We start from the raw sequence: 16282 nt of genomic DNA, 5'->3' as shown, positions 1-16282 counted from the left end.
CACAACCCAACGATAAAAATGTATTTTCGATAAAGTGTTCTATTTTTAATAATGCTAGTCACTATGAGTCTAAACATAAATATAATATTGTATGAATAGTAAGTCTCAAATTTGGAAGAGTTTTGTAAGACGTTAATTGTATTTTTTTTATTTTTTTTTGACAAAATATTCTATATCATAAGCCTTTGAGGTTTGAAAAAAATAAGGAGAGAATTTTGTGTGCTCATATATTATAAGAAAATATTAAGTACAATAAATATATATATATATATATATCGAGGCTAATGTAAATTTATCATGTATTTATATTTTAGTACCTAAATTAAATTATTATAATTATTTTTTTAGGGATGTGACAAGATCATATTAATTTTGTTATGGTTTTGGTGGGTCCACCTTTCTTTTACCACTTGAATTTATATATCTATATATTTATTATGATTGGATAAAAAAGAGTGACTGCTCACTGATTGGGGCAACCGGGAAGACAACAACGAGCAAGACAGCCGGTACCAAAAAGGGCAAGCTCTGCGTCCGTCTTCGTCCAGAGAGAGAGAGCGAGAGAGAGGATATCCCTCCATTGTTGCTCTGTGAAAGCTTCTCTACAGCTCATTCCTCTCTCCTCTCTCTCAGCAATTCACCTCTCGTTCAACCTGAGGTCGTTTCCCCCCTCTCCCCGCCTCATCCTCAAGCTCCGGCTTTGACAGAGGTTTGACTTCGTTTGCAGCAGAGCCAGAGGTTGGAGTGTTCTGAGAATGTGAAAGCTGGGTTCTAAGTTTTGCTTATTATCGGGGAAGAAAGCGACTCTGAGCGCCTGAGTTGGAGAAAAGCTGTGGAAATTAAGCAACCTCGACCCCATATTTCGGTTCAATTTTGAAGTTTTGAGTTTTTGCATTTGGGGGTGGGTGTGGGAGCAAAGAGGAGAGTCGATCTGTTTTAGAGAAAGGGAGAGAGAGGAAGCAGCGATTGAGCGAGCTGATGGCTGAGACAGGTTCAAAATTTTGGGATTTGAGATTACTGGTAGTGGTCGTGATTAGTGTTCTTCTTATAGTTTTTGTGCTTGTGTCGACAAAGCCAAGCTTGGGAGATGAAGCTTTAACTTCTGCTGAAACTGAAGAGGTTGAATCAGATTTCATTGTGAAAGTGCTGAACTTCCTATGGCAACCTGGACGACTGCGTTACGAACGCGTTTGGCCGGTAACTCATATCTTCATTTAGCTTTAATGGTGCTGTTTAAAAAAAACAAAAAACAAAAAAGATTTCGTGTTCTTGTATTTGATTATAATGGCAAATGCAAGATGGGTTTGCTATGTGTACTTGGATTCTTGTTTTTTGGATGTTGGTGCGTGCGGCAATCTGTGTGTTTTGATGTTTAATTGTAGTAAATTATTTGCCCTTTTGGTTCTAAATTCTGTGAAATTTGATGTTGAGAATCGTGGAAATAATTCGAATTTGTGAAATTGGCTTTACAGAAAATGAAATTCGGATGGAAAATTATTGTGGGGACTATAATTGGATTCTTTGGAGCAGCATTTGGAAGCGTGGGCGGTGTCGGTGGGGGCGGCATTTTTGTTCCCATGCTCAAGCTGATTATCGGGTTTGATGCTAAATCCTCGACGGCTATATCAAAATGTGAGAGATGAGATCTACCCTTCTGTCTAAATACTTCCATCAGCAGTTTCAAACCATCATGAAACATTGAAACTTCACATCTGAATAGCATTTTTATTTTATTTGGTGAGTTTGTTTACATCTTCGGATGGCTGCAAGCGCAAAACGAAGACTATTTGCCAATTTAAATCAGAATTTCTAGACCTATAATGTTTTCCAAGTTTTTGTTTCCCACTTTCATGAAGAGAAAAAATAAAAAAAAGGCCCTGCAGCTAATTAGGCAATTTGGCATGTTGCAGACATTTATTCTACTGCTTTTCCTTCCCCCAGTTTCTTTTTAAAGTTACAATCTCATTGATCTATGAGGTGGATGTGTATATCTCATTGATCCATGAGGTGGATGTGTATTTGAACCAGAGGTTGAATGCCTTGCTATGGAAAGGTTGTTTCTGTGGCTTTAATTTTGTGTGCATCATTTCTCTTCCATCACTCCCATCAGAATGTGCCAACAGTTTAATCTTTGGTATTTGGTTTTTGTTTATTTGATTAGGTATGATCATGGGTGCAGCTGGCACATCTGTTTACTACAATCTTAAGCAAAGGCATCCCACGCTTGACCTGCCCGTTATTGACTATGATTTGGCACTTCTATTCCAACCAATGCTGGTGCTGGGGATCAGTATTGGAGTTGCTTTCAATGTGATTTTCGCCGATTGGATGGTCACAGTTTTGCTGATTATTTTATTCATTGGTAATTTCCTGAATTGTTATTTTATCAATGTTCTCATCTCAGATAACTTCCTTGATTAGTAAAGCTAAAGGTGACCTGCAGGTACATCAACTAGAGCATTTCTTAAGGGTGTTGAAACATGGAAGAAGGAGACCATAATAAAAAAGGTTTGTTTGACATGCCATCATTTTCTAATATTAAGTTTTATATGTTTTGATTGATCTATAATACATCTTCCTGTCCCTTGTTTAATGTGCCTGACTTTGCAGGAGGCTGCTAGACGCTTGGAATCATCTGGTGAGTTGATCCGTTACCTATTTGCTTTCTAATATTGTGACAAACTTCTTGCTGAAATGATATTGAATAAATTGATGAATCAACCATTTATGATTCTATGCTCTCTAATCAGGTAATAATGGCGCAGAAGTAGAATACGAACCTTTACCTGGAGGCCCAAGCAATGACACTCAACCAGCAACCAAAGAATCTGAAGAAAAAGGGGTAGGTCTTTCTTTGCAGCATGTTTCTTTGTGATTTGTTGTTTATAACTCTCCTAACTCCACTAGTATTCCAGGTCTCTATTCTAGAGAACATCTACTGGAAGGAACTTGGCATTCTTTCTGCTGTCTGGATTATAATCCTTGCATTGGAGATAGCCAAGGTTTTTCAAAGTATCTTGTTTACATTGTTAAGAGCCTTTATTTTTAGATTTTCACTTGCTTCCATGCTTTTATGAACTACTCTAAACTAATGTTTTGTTGGCTGCAGAATGAGACAACAACTTGTTCAGCAGTATATTGGGTATTAAATCTGTTGCAGGTACCTTCCTAGACTATGATAAAAGATATGAAAAGGTGTTTTTAAATCCGCCTGTTTGAGTTGAGATCACAGCCTCATGCTTGAGGCACTACAAACATTTGATAAGCTGCGGACTTAATCTTAAAATTTTTGAATCCTGGTTGTAAGCCATCAGGATTAACTTTCCTACTTCTTTTTCAGATCCCTGTGGCAGTTGGAGTGTCTGCCTTTCAGGCATATAACCTGTACAAAGGGCGGAGAGTGATTGCATCCAAAGGAGAAGCGGGCACCAACTGGCGAGTGCACCAGCTGATTCTTTACTGTGCTTGTGGCATACTGGCTGGAATTGTTGGTGGACTGCTTGGTCTTGGTGGAGGATTTATTTTGGGACCTCTGTTTCTGGAGCTGGGAGTCCCCCCTCAGGTATTTTTCTTAATTTCGCTAAAGTCTATTAAATCTATGTAATGCAATCCTCTGTTTGATTGATACCTGCAAGTAAGATCATTATTGAAGTAATTCCTGAAGAGGCAAAATTGCTTTTTTGGAGAAGTTAAAAGAAAGAGGTGTTTTGTTATTGAATGAGAAATATTGATTTAAATTGTGTCTCATTTCCATGTCCAATGCTTATAAAGGACATTTGGAAGTAGCAAGAAATTATTCTAATGTCCATTTCAAGCTATTCATCCTATGAAGTTGCCATTCAATATGTCATCTTATAGTTGATTTAGTTTTTGTGGATTTACCAGTTTAGAACTTTTTTTGGTCAGGTGTCAAGTGCCACTGCCACTTTTGCCATGACATTTTCCTCGTCCATGTCTGTTGTAGAGTATTACCTGTTGAAGCGTTTTCCAGTTCCTTACGGTGAGTCATTGGGCCAATTTCATTCTGTTTCTGTAAGGTTCAGTGATTGTGCATAGACCATAAGCCAAACGCATTGTGCAGATATTTTCTTTTCTTTATTCAAATTTGTATTTGCCGATGTTTGTTGGGTTGATGCATTTATTGTTTTCCAATCCATCTTCGCAGCTCTCTATTTTGTTGCCGTTGCTGCTGTTTCTGCTTTGGTAGGGCAACACTTGGTAAAAAAATTGATCATCATACTGGGAAGAGCATCTCTAATTATTTTCATCTTGGCTTTCACAATTTTTGTGAGCGCAATCTCACTAGGTAAGCATGATTCACTAGGATGCAACTCCACTCAAACATCCAAGATTCTTATATTGAACCTTGAAACAGTTGGAATTATCATAATGGAAGGATTTCCCACCATTGTTCTTAGCTCTGAAATGTTTTTGTTTTGTCCTTTTAACAGGTGGAGTTGGCATTGCAGACATGATTAAGAAGATTGAGGAGAAGGAGTACATGGGATTTGAGAGCCTATGCTCAAGTGATGCTTGATGTTGAATATTTCTCTTTTTTTTTTTCCTTCCTCGTCCTTCCTAACCCCTCCAACACACTAGTTTAAATCTCCTTGTTGCAATTCTATCTTTGTAAGCTTCAAGATTTTCTTGATATTTTTGTTCCAAATTTTGAATTAGTCGGATCAAAGAGATAATTGTTGCTTTCAGTGCAGCAGCCTCTTAAATTTTATGTATGCTTGGTGTTACGGACCCCAAAAATGTTGAAATATTTTTTAAAATATATGATATTATGGGTTTTCAAAGTCTTCCTTTTATGTGCTTTCTAAAACATTTAAGGAGTATTTAATGTTATATGGGTTTGTCCCACATTGAAAAAAGCCAGAAAGGAAAGGTCATTAATAAATGATAAAGTGGAATAATCTCTTAAAGTTGGTTTAGAGAAATTGTTAGTGTGTACTCTAATGCTTCGTACCGTCCACAAATGCACTCGCGCACGCGCATGGCATGGGCTATAGGGGGCTAGTGGTGCATTTCTAATTTGCAATATTTTTCTATTTTATTCTTACAATTTTAAAACGCAGAAAAAGTTGCATTTTCTTCTTGTAAGTCTCAAAGTGGTGTATGTACTTACCACCCCTAAACTTGTTGTGAATGAGAATGAGACTTTGGCTCAAGGACGTACAAGGCTTAAATGGGAATAAGATGATTATATATGCAAATGCCACATTTGTAATTCAATGTCAAACAATCTGTTCGATCTTTATCAGAATATGGCTATTGAAAAAGAGTTTTTGGGTTTTATGGGTTCTAAAATATATGATTTTATGGGTTTTCAAAGTCTTCCTTTTATGTGTTTATATAACATTTATGAGGAGTATTTAATGTTGTATGAGTTTGTCCAACATTGGAAAAAGTTGGAAAGGAAAGGTCATTAATAAATGATAAAGTGGAATAATCCATAAAAGTTGATTTAGAGAAAGTGTTAGTGTGTACTCTAGTGCTTTGCACCGTCCACAAACGCACTCATGCACGCGCGTGACATGGGCTGGAGAGCATTAGTGGCGCATTTTCTAATTTGCAGTATTTCTCTATTTTATTCTTACAATTTCAAAACGCAAAAAAATATGCACTTTCTTCTTGTGAGTCTCAAAGTGGTGTATGTTCTTCCACCCCTAAACTTGCTATGAATGAGAATGAGACTTTGGCTCAAGGACGTACAAGGCTTAAATGGGAACAAGATTATTATATATGCAAAGGCCTCATTTGTAATTCAATGTCAAACATTATGTTCGATCTGTATCAGAATATGACTACTGCAAAAGAGTTGTGGGATGCACTTGAAACTAAGAATTTCATAAATGATGCGACTAGTAAGAAATTTCTGACTAGAAAAATTTTCAATTATACCATGGTTGATAATAGGTCTGTTGTAGAGCAATTTCATGAAATTATGCATATCCTTAACCAGTTTACTCAACATAAAATGAAAATGGATTAATGTATTTCTGTTTAGTCTATTGATAGGTTACATCAATCCTGGAAAGATATTAGAAAATCTTTGAAGCACAGGAATGATGATATGTCTCGTGAACAATTGGACCAACATTTCCAAGTTGAAGAAGTGTTTAGGCAGAACCAAAAGGTGCAAAAGAGCATACTTCCAAAGTGCATATGATGGAAGAAGGAGACAGTTATAAACAACCCCAACATCCCAAAAAAGACAAATTGAAGAGGAAGTACAATTTTGTCAAGAATCAAAAGACCAACACGCATCTCTAATATCATTCACGCAGTGGAAATAATAATATAACCTCAACAAAATATATCAGAGTTCTATATCTACACATATAAATCCATAATAATTACAAACTCATTCCTCATTTTACAAAACTTGAATAAAATATATATGACATAAAAACTGAAAACATATTCGTTCTGGTACCACTCACAAAACTATCTCGCCCTGAAGCTATCTAAACTCGATCACCCGGATAACCTGAAAAGATTAAATCATTGACGGGGCGAGACATCTCTCAATAAGGAAGAAATAATTTATAACAATGTGTGACTAAAGTGTTTAATATATAATCAAAATATCCATACAAATGCGTTCACAATCCACTAGTAGCCAAAGTAACATGCTCATAATCACAACATGGTCAACGTCTTTGTCATCCAATCATGTGCCCACCTTCATAAATATTTTATTGATAATTCCCGAGAATAGAGAAGTCTACCCGCCCATACAAGTAGATTTCCTCTGCTTTAGTGCTAACACCAGAGCACTCACCTTTCTCAACAAACCCTCGGGTTATGTATCCAGGTAAAGTCTCCAAGAATAGGGAAGGCCACCAGCCCATACAAGTGGCTTCCTTCTACTTTGGTATTCACAAGTAATTACCAGAGTACTCGCCTTCCTCAGCAAGCCCTCGGGTAGAGTAATCTACTTTACCCAAAATACTTAATTATTTAAAATCACACGTAGCCAACAATATTCATTTCACGGAACCCCACACATATATGCATTTCACAATCAATCCACACAGGATAATCATACATTCCTTAATCATACCCACACAGGGTCTACATCCACACAATATGTATTCGTCTACATAGAACTCTAACACACACATCCATACAGACAAACCAATCACATAGCATATATATCCACACAAGACTGGTCCACATAAGACTAATCAAACCACACAGGTTAAAAAAAAACACTATGTTCATGGTAAATAGGTAAACAACCTCCTCATATCACTACCAATGTTTACCTCCCAATATAAACGCTCATATAAGGACCTCCTCATACCACTGCCAACGTTATATGACGGTTATACTAGGTACGATATAACGACCTTTTCATACCACAACACAAGTCAACAACAAACCTAATATTTCAACACATCCACAATTCTACCACAGTACACACAATCATCCGGCATTTTCAACCAAATAGAGTTCGCAATCCAACAGTATTCACAATCACAATGATTCATTATTCACCGATGCTCACAATCATTCAATTAATAAGAATGGTTTCAACCACATAGTTTTTCCCAATATAATATATATATATATATATATATATATATATATAATCAGTATTTTCAATACCAGGATGTTTCATAAAATTATACCTAAATATGTAGAAATTATACCCGAAATTAGTCATTTAAAATTGTTAAAAAGCTATTATAAAATATTTCCTCTTACCTGCTCCTCGGGATTCCTGCCTAAAATCCAAACAAAATGAGACCTTGTATTCCAAAAATTCCACATTCCTCAAATCTTAGAAAAAATACTCATATAATACTTCTTAGGCTCCAAATAACAATATTTGTTAAGAAAGTTCCAAAATAACACACTTACCTTGGTTTTGGGATGTTTCCCAAACTTCTCAAATCGAAAATCCGCTTCACCTATATTGTAGAGAATCTTCCCAAGAGTCTCGTGGTAGCTTTCGATCGTCGAATTGAGTTAAATCCGGCCCAGAATCAAAGAGAGAAGGTAGAGGATCTGTGGCTTAGAGAGAGAAACAAAAGGAGAAATGAAATTCTCGCTGAAAAATTTGATTTCTCCCTATTTATAAGCAACTTGCCACATGGCCTTGTCGACGAGACACCTAGACTCGTCGACAAGTCCAAGAACACCACTCGTGGACAAGATCGGGAACTCGTCAACGAAATTCAAGTATTCAAAACCCTCTCTCGGTAAACCCTCATCGACGAGACATGCTACTTGATGACGATGCTTTGAAGACTGCTTGTCGATGAGAAAATCCAACCTGTCGACGGGCACCTGCTCATTTCCTTTTCCAACTTCTTTTCCCTTTTCTTCTATTTCCTCTTTTCCCTTATTATCCTTCTTTGTTATTTTAAATAGTCAAAATTTTTTGGGTCATTACAATTATAGCGGATCAGATCTTTGCTTTGAGGATTTCCAAATTTTACCCTAAAATTGAGGGAAGGGTCTAAATCCGTTTTTGGTTCGATATATCTATGTTAAATAGGATTGTATTGAAATTATGTTCTTCAATTTTTAGGTTTTTGGGATCCCGTGTTGCTGTTTTGGACGGTTTAGGTTCGTATTTCGGTTTTCGAGAAAAGGTAAAGAGATTCTGTTTATATCAGTTATTTTTAAAATCTGAATTAGTAAAACTGTGGTTTACGATGATATGTACGTTTTGAATACTTATTTTGGAAATTCTACTAGGTGAAATTATGGGATTTTTCGGGTTTACAATTTTTGGAAAAATTGGGGTTTCGGATATCATCTCAGTTTCTATTGGAAAATCATATATTTGAATAAACTATAATATAGAGATGACTGCACCTTCATTTATGTTAAAATGTATCCTTAGATCAAATGTTGTGTGATTATTTATGTACCCAAATAAGTGTGGCATGAGTTGGTATATTTGAAATAATTTGAGTTGTGAATTGTTGAAATGAGATATAGGAACTGTGGTTCCAAATTGCTTTCAGGAAACTGTGGAAAACTAATGCTAGTTAAATACCGAGGTTCTCTGTGATGATTGTTACTATTTGGTTAGCATCCGGTTTAATTATCGACGAGTTGTGGCATCCTGTTCGCTACCGATGAGCCAAGACATCCGGTTTAATTCCAATGTGGACAGGTGTGTAATCTGGTTTTAATTCCAATGAGTCGAGACATCTGGTTTAATATCGATGAATCAAGACATCTGGTTTAACTCCGATGTGGACAAGTGTTGTAATTCGGTTTAATTACGGATGTGGACGACTATTTGTGAACATACTGAAATTGCGAAATGTTATGTTTTAATGTTGAAATAACACTCATATGCTCACACACCGATATAACTTGATTCGCCCTTACTGAGAAGTGTCTCACCCCAATTTTACACATGTGTTTCAGGTCCTTCAGGCAGCTGAACCTAGCGTTCTAGCGATTTGGGAGTGTGGTTTTGGTTAGCTTTTTATAAGTACTTGTGTAAGTACTAAACTGTAGTCGTTGCGTCATTTTGGTTATGTAGACACTCGAGAGTTATGTTTTGTATTGTGTTGGACGTAGACTCTGGTATGGTATGATATGGTATGGTATAATGAATGTAATTGGTTGAATTATTCTGCTGCGTATATCATGTGTATGTGATTGTGTATAAGGTATCCATGAGCCCTACAGGGTCGGACCTTCGTTTTGTATAGTATCATGGATGTTTGTATGATACAAAGATAGGTTAGGTTATCGAATCACACCCTGGGGCCCATTTCTAGGTTCGGGGCATGACAATAATGGTAAATTCAAACATATTGGCCTAAGTCATAGTTAAGTGAGGCAATTAATTACTAATGGTGTAATTACCATAGATTTTGTGAGATCAAGACAAAATTTGGCTAACCCATTAACAAAAGGACTTGCAAGAGACATGGTCTAGAAAAAATCAAAGGGGATGGGACTTAAATCCATAACTTATAGTCACCAATGATGGAAACTCGACTTAACATTTGAAATTTTCAAACTCTTGAGTTCAATAAGTAAAGTACATTATATGTAGTAACTGAAAGCACTAAAATGTATATGTGTCACATAATCCATCCCAAAGAAAATAGTGTCTTGTACCTGTAATGTGAAAAAAGGTAAAGGTTGAGCTTAAGATCTTAATAGGATTATAACAGGTTCTATGAGGTTCTTTAATTATAGCTGTACCTTTGATAAACCTACCTATATGAGTGTCAGAAGTGGTGTCACTTCCTATGAGAAAAGGATTTATCTCTAAAGCACTTATCAAATTGATAGACGCAAGGCCAATCCATGTGTCGGCTTTTAGTAACACCCAAAGATCTGATAATTTGTGTGTGATATGTATCTGGTTAATCAAAAGAGGATTGTTAGTCCAAAGTTCGTTTACTATGAAATCCTAATCAACTTTGATATTTATTCATTAAGTAAAGGTTCAAGTTCTAAAAACACCTTCATTTATGTATAAATTATCTCTTATATGAATAAATAGTTTTTCATCTATATTTTGAAAATGGTGGGGGGAATGTTGAAATATTTTCTAAAATATATGATTTTATGGGTTTTCAAAGTCTTCCTTTTCTATGTTTTCTAAAACATTCATGAGGAGTATTTAATGTTATGTGAGTTTGTCCCACATTGAAAAAAGTGGAAAAAGAAAGGTTATTAATAAATGATAAGATAGAATAATCCCTTAAAATTGGTTTAGAAAAAGTGCTAGTGTGTACTGTAGTGTTTCGCACCGTCTGCACACACACTCGCACTTGCGCGAACGTGGTGTGGGCTGTAGGGTGCTAGTGGCGCATTTAGTTGGTTTACAAGCACTTAACACTTTGGACGCTTGCATTGTTACGAGATTGTGACCGTTGATCATGATCAGATAACTTAAAAATTAATCTTATTATATTTTTAAGATCAAGTAGCGCAACCAGGAGACCAGGTGCAACCTGGTTTACGGTACCATCGACTGAACATGAATGAATAATTGATTTTCCTGAGAGTCTCGATCAAGGCACGACTAGGTCAATGCCTGGTGCGACCCGGTCAACACCTGGCGCGACCAGGTCCACGCCTAGTGCGAGCAGGTCGAATCTGTTTCGTGATTTAAACAGATGCAACCTTTCGAAAAAAGCATAATTCTATCTATTTAACGCAAACTAATATCAGATTATATTTTAGGTTTCATTGTATCCTGAAAACGTATTTACTGACTTAATACACACCAATCTGGTAGAGACAAATAACGTTTTAAGGAAAATGACATAATAACGTGCTTTGAAGCATTTTCTAATGTGTAATATTTCTCTATTTTATTCTTACAAAAAATAGGACTCAAGCAAGGGTCGTGTGGCACTCGTTGAGAGCTCTCCCCCCCCCCCCCTCCTTCTAAAAACACCAAAAAACGAATTAGCAAATAGTCACATGTTCAAGCCTGCAAGCACGGGTGCCACATAAGTCTCAATACCTATGAGAAACTAGGACTGATACAATATCACACGAGCAAAGACGTTCATATATACGAAATGATACTAAAGTAATAAGATATATCACAATCCAAGGCAATAAAATACCATAGTAAAAAAGACTACTTGTATTATTCATATACAAGAAAATAACCATATAAATATTAACACAAGTAATTAAAAATTCATTATAAATCCTTAAAAATACAATTAGAACATATCTCTCTCATCCCTTTTACCCCCATTACATTCTCACTCCCTACCACTTGACCCTTTTGTTGAGTTTTTCCCATTTTATCTTTTTTTTTTAAATATTAAATAATACCTTTTTTGGGAAAATAATTCTCGGAATAACTTTGATATAATCTCGATAGTCGCTACTTCAAGTAGCGAGATTTGCCACGTGTCATTCCGCTCCAAAAAAAAAAAATTTAATATATATTTTAAAAAAAATGATAAATCGGGAAATAAATTTTTCTGGGTAATAAATTCTCCTGTGTAATAAATCGGGAAATAATTTCTTCTGCGTAATAAATCGGAAAATAAATTCTTTTAATATATATTTTTTAAAAAATGATAACATGTTTTGGAAAGATAATTGAGCAAAGGGACTAGTCTATTAGCACCTGCACTTTGGATTTAAAAATTATTCTCCCAAGAAAACGAAAGAATATTCAAAATATCGACACGAAAGTTATCTTTTTTATTTTTTTAAATGCTCGCAACCTTAATAAATTATCTTTTAATTATAAAATTTATGGATTATTGATATATAAATAATGCAATAAGATAACTTTAATTTAAAAACTCAAGCAAAATTTTTTTAAAACTTTATATTAAATCCTCCACTCCCATAATCTCCTAAAAAATAATAAAACTGAAAATTAAATCTAGTTTCTTAAAGTGAGAACCGAAATCAAGCTATAAAATAATGTTTTAAAGAATTTTTTGAATCGATATTTGGGCAGTTTGTCATTTTTATTTTTATTTTTATTTTTTAGGTTTTAAACTGATTTACTTCTATTTTATAACTTCTAAATACAAATAAACTGCTCACTCAACAAATTAATTTGTTTAAAAGCATTTGACCTATTTTTAACATATATATATATATATATATATATATATATATATATATATATGATTTTTTAATGGTTACAAAATATTCACTTTTTTAATTTATTTCATATTATAAAAATTTAAAAATAATTAAAATAAAATTTAAAACTCTTTTATAAAAATGTTGAAGAATGAGAAGGTAATATTTTATGACGCCCAAATATTAAACTCCGGCCCTTAATTCACGAATATCTTGATTACGTTTAATAATTGAATTCTAATTTTACACTCCTATTAAAATTTTCATTTTTACTTTAGTAATTGTTTATTTTGAGTAACTTAATTAATTGCTTTAAATTTGCAATTAATTATCATCACAATTCAAAATCTTAATAACTTCATGCTAATTGAAGTTACATTCAAATTATGGTTAAATGTATTCATTATTCAAATGGGAAAATAATGAATACCAATTATCATTTAACCTTATATTTGATTTTCCTAAAGTGGGAAAATAATTGTTATTGTAAAACGATATTATTTTAGTTTTGTAACCACAAATAGTAATTGAAGTACTATTTTTATAATTGCTAATAATAATTGAATTATTTTATTAAATATATAATATAATATTAATATTTTAAATTGTATCTTAAAATAACTTATTGCTATAAAGAAAACTCCCTATAATTTTTTAATTTTATTTTTTTAACTAATTATATTTGAAGTAATATTCTTTAGAAATGGTCAATGATCGCATAAATTGACGGAAAATGATTCATATAATCGACCCCACTTAGTGTGATTAAGGCTTGGTTTTGTTGTTGTTGTTATTGTTGTTGTATTTGAAGTAATATTTTTTGTGATGGCAATTAACAGTCAAATTAATAGATTAAGTATTAAACTATTTTATTATTATAATTCATAAACAAATATTATTAGTGTCATTCTATAACTCTTTTCAAATATTCAATTGTAAAAAATACTTATATTACATTATTATATTTTAATTTTAATGTATACATTTTTTAAAAAAATTGATATTGCACAAGGTCTCTACTAGTAATCAAAATTATAATGATTTTAAAAATACACATTAATCCATATAATCAAAAATCTATTTTCTCAATCATACTAAATAAAATCAAACATAAATGCAGTATTCTTTTAATTTTCTTTTTTTTTTTCTATATTTCTTTGCTTGTAAACGAATAAATATATTTTTTGAATGTTAGAAATTGAAGAATGCCCCAATCCACTATATGCATAAATATTTCCCGATTTATCATTTTTTTAAAAAATATATTAAAAGAATTTATTTCCTGATTTATTAAGTAGAAGAATTTATTACGCAGAAGAATTTATTTCTCGATTTATCTTTTTTTTTAAATATATTAAAGAATTTATTTTCCAATTTATCACGCAGGAGAATTTATTACGTAGAAATATTTATTTCTTAATTTATCATTTTTTTAAAAAATATATTAAATAATTTTTTTTGAAGCGACACGTGGCAAATCTTGCTATTTTAAAGTAGCGATTACAAGTTATTTTCAGAATTATTTTTTAAAAAAAATATATTATTTAATATATTTTTTATAAAATAAAATAAAATGGAAAAAAACTCCCCTGCACTAGCTGACTTGGTCCCAGACGACCTCAGCATAAAGCACATGTCTGCCTTCATCCATCCCATCCGCCTGACATTGCCACAGAGTTGGTCTCTCTCTCTCTCTCTCTCTCTCTCTCTCTCTCTCTCTCTCTCACACCATTGATCTCAGTTCACAGTTCATGATTTAACCAGAGCCTGTGGGATTCAAAATTCAGATGATGTCAAATTCATTTAGGTCTTTGTGCCATTGATTATCATCCAAAGGGTAACTTTCCTTACTCTTTCTCAACCATGCCGAACGATGACTTGTCCGGCGCCTAAAACTTGACAATGACTCTTCATGGATTCTCCTGTAAATTTCTTTGCTTAAATTCTAGGTCATCTAATGATAAGAATGATCAGTGACATCATACAAAGTTAAACCATCATTACTCATATTATAAAGAACTGATAATTAAGAACCACACCAAACCCAATTAATCCCAATATAGGAAGCCTCCCTTTCAAACTTGAAAAAATATAAGGTAAATATGGAAAAATCAAAGAAAATAAAAATATATTAAATTAATGAATAAAATTTTAATTTTAGATATCATTAACATTTAATTTTTAAATTTTTTTATTATATAATACAAAAAAAAAATTATTTTTAGTATTATTTGGTATTAGGAAAAGATATAATGAAAAATAAATTTCTTATCTATTTTGAGACTAAATTTTTCTTCATTGATTTGATATACTTTTTTTTTTTTTTTTTATCTTTTTCACTTTCCTTAATTATCAAACATGAAAAATTAGACTCGCTTATGTTTTCCTTTCCTTTTCCTCATATTTTACAAGTTCCAAATGAGCCCTCAAAGGAGACCCACTTTTCAGTTGTGAAAATTATTTTTTATTTTTATTTTTAAAATTTTTTAAAAAATTATTAAAATTCCAATTTACTTTTTAGTTTTATAAGATTCGTATTAAAAATGCAAAATAAAAAGTTTATTTAGTTTTGCAAAGTATTATTTATTTTATTTTTTTTTGTTTGTAGGTTATATAAGATAATACATTGAATCATGGATTTTGAGACTTGAATATGAAATTATGTAGATTTGAAAAAATATTCCATACATAAACTACACAAATCAAACTCATGATCTAAATTTCATGCCCTCATAGATAAACTAAGAGTTACAAATTAAGAAAATATTTATAAAAAAAAAAAAATATTTTCTAACTTTTCTGCATTAATTTTTTTTAAAAAAAAATAGAAAATAAGTTGGCACTTTCATAATTATTGAAAAAAAAAAAAACATAGAAATGAAAACTAAAACTATTTTCAAAACAATATGATCCCAAGAGACACAAAACCTGTTACTATTGTTCATTTCTTTGGTATAAATATGGTGAAACTTAAAAATAGCTATTTCCTTTTTGTAATTCTTCAAAAACTAAAGATGAAAAAGGAAAACTATCTTCTACAATTAAACATATGCAAGTGCTGTTTGGATTTCAAGACTTAGATTTGAATTGCATGGATTCAGAGTAAAATCAGTATAATTTTCTTCTAGTATTTCATTCAAATTTATTTAAATCCAGATCAAAAGATGCCAATTCCACAGAAAGGCAAGTTTCCTGCAGGTTCTGTCACTTCTCTGCTGCGTAATTATTGCTATCTGAGACATTTCTGCACGTTATTCAAATGATCTTTTGGCAGCAAGCTGGCAGTACAGTCTGCTCCGTATAATGCAAAGCAACCCATCCATGAAAATCACGTGATTATGGTTTGCCGAAAATGCATATTTTGCAGTCGAGGATACTTTACTTTTGGCCTTCCTACCAACCAATCTGATACCGATGCAAAATAAATTCTAATCTCGTGACAGCAAAGTCAGGGTAAAACACGGGTAATCTACATTTTCCGGTTTGGTTGGTGCGGCTTTGGAAGATTGCAAATTGTCTTTGCTTGGTTAACGGGTGCACTAGTTTTCCTTCATTAGGTGGAGAGGTTGCACTCTCCTCTAGGCATCAGTTTTCCTTACCAAACCATGGCCAAGACTAATGCTATAACAAATGCAAGAAATTGAAAAAGAAACTGTTCATAGCGTTCACGCAAACTCTCCAACATTCATTTCAAACTCGAACCCTATTCAATCTC

General features: G+C 33.1%; 1 protein-coding gene across 2 annotated transcripts; it reads left to right on the top strand.

Annotated features, from left to right (window-relative positions):
* The first annotated feature begins 443 nt into the window (after nt 1-443).
* Nucleotides 444-4802, top strand: LOC131157756 (sulfite exporter TauE/SafE family protein 3-like). 2 transcript variants are annotated; one of them, XM_058112116.1, is made up of 12 exons: nt 444-1197; nt 1473-1632; nt 2162-2362; nt 2444-2508; nt 2611-2638; nt 2751-2842; nt 2916-3002; nt 3110-3160; nt 3341-3562; nt 3907-4000; nt 4166-4306; nt 4452-4802. In XM_058112116.1, exons 1-12 carry the CDS (start codon nt 979-981, stop codon nt 4535-4537), a joined length of 1446 nt encoding a protein of 481 aa, XP_057968099.1. In that variant the 5' UTR covers nt 444-978; the 3' UTR covers nt 4538-4802. The 2 variants fall into 2 exon arrangements, with proteins under 2 accessions (XP_057968099.1, XP_057968098.1); XM_058112115.1 differs by having other exon boundaries at nt 4166-4802.
* The last annotated feature ends 11480 nt before the right edge of the window (nt 4803-16282 follow it).

This window comes from Malania oleifera, chromosome 6, assembly GCF_029873635.1.
Source record: "Malania oleifera isolate guangnan ecotype guangnan chromosome 6, ASM2987363v1, whole genome shotgun sequence".
In the NCBI taxonomy this organism is placed as follows: domain Eukaryota; kingdom Viridiplantae; phylum Streptophyta; class Magnoliopsida; order Santalales; family Ximeniaceae; genus Malania; species Malania oleifera.
The sequence above is the reverse complement of the archived record's forward strand: the minus strand, read 5'-3'. Positions and strand labels throughout refer to the sequence as shown.

Excerpts from the sequence above, each read along its gene's own strand:
- LOC131157756 (XM_058112115.1), top strand. The coding sequence starts at position 979 with ATGGCTGAGACAGGTTCAAAATTTTGGGATTTGAGATTACTGGTAGTG. Across the intron at positions 2,843-2,915 it reads AAGAATCTGAAGAAAAAGGG|GTCTCTATTCTAGAGAACAT; the intron begins GTAGGTCTTTCT and ends CTAGTATTCCAG. Across the intron at positions 3,563-3,906 it reads AGCTGGGAGTCCCCCCTCAG|GTGTCAAGTGCCACTGCCAC; the intron begins GTATTTTTCTTA and ends TTTTTTGGTCAG.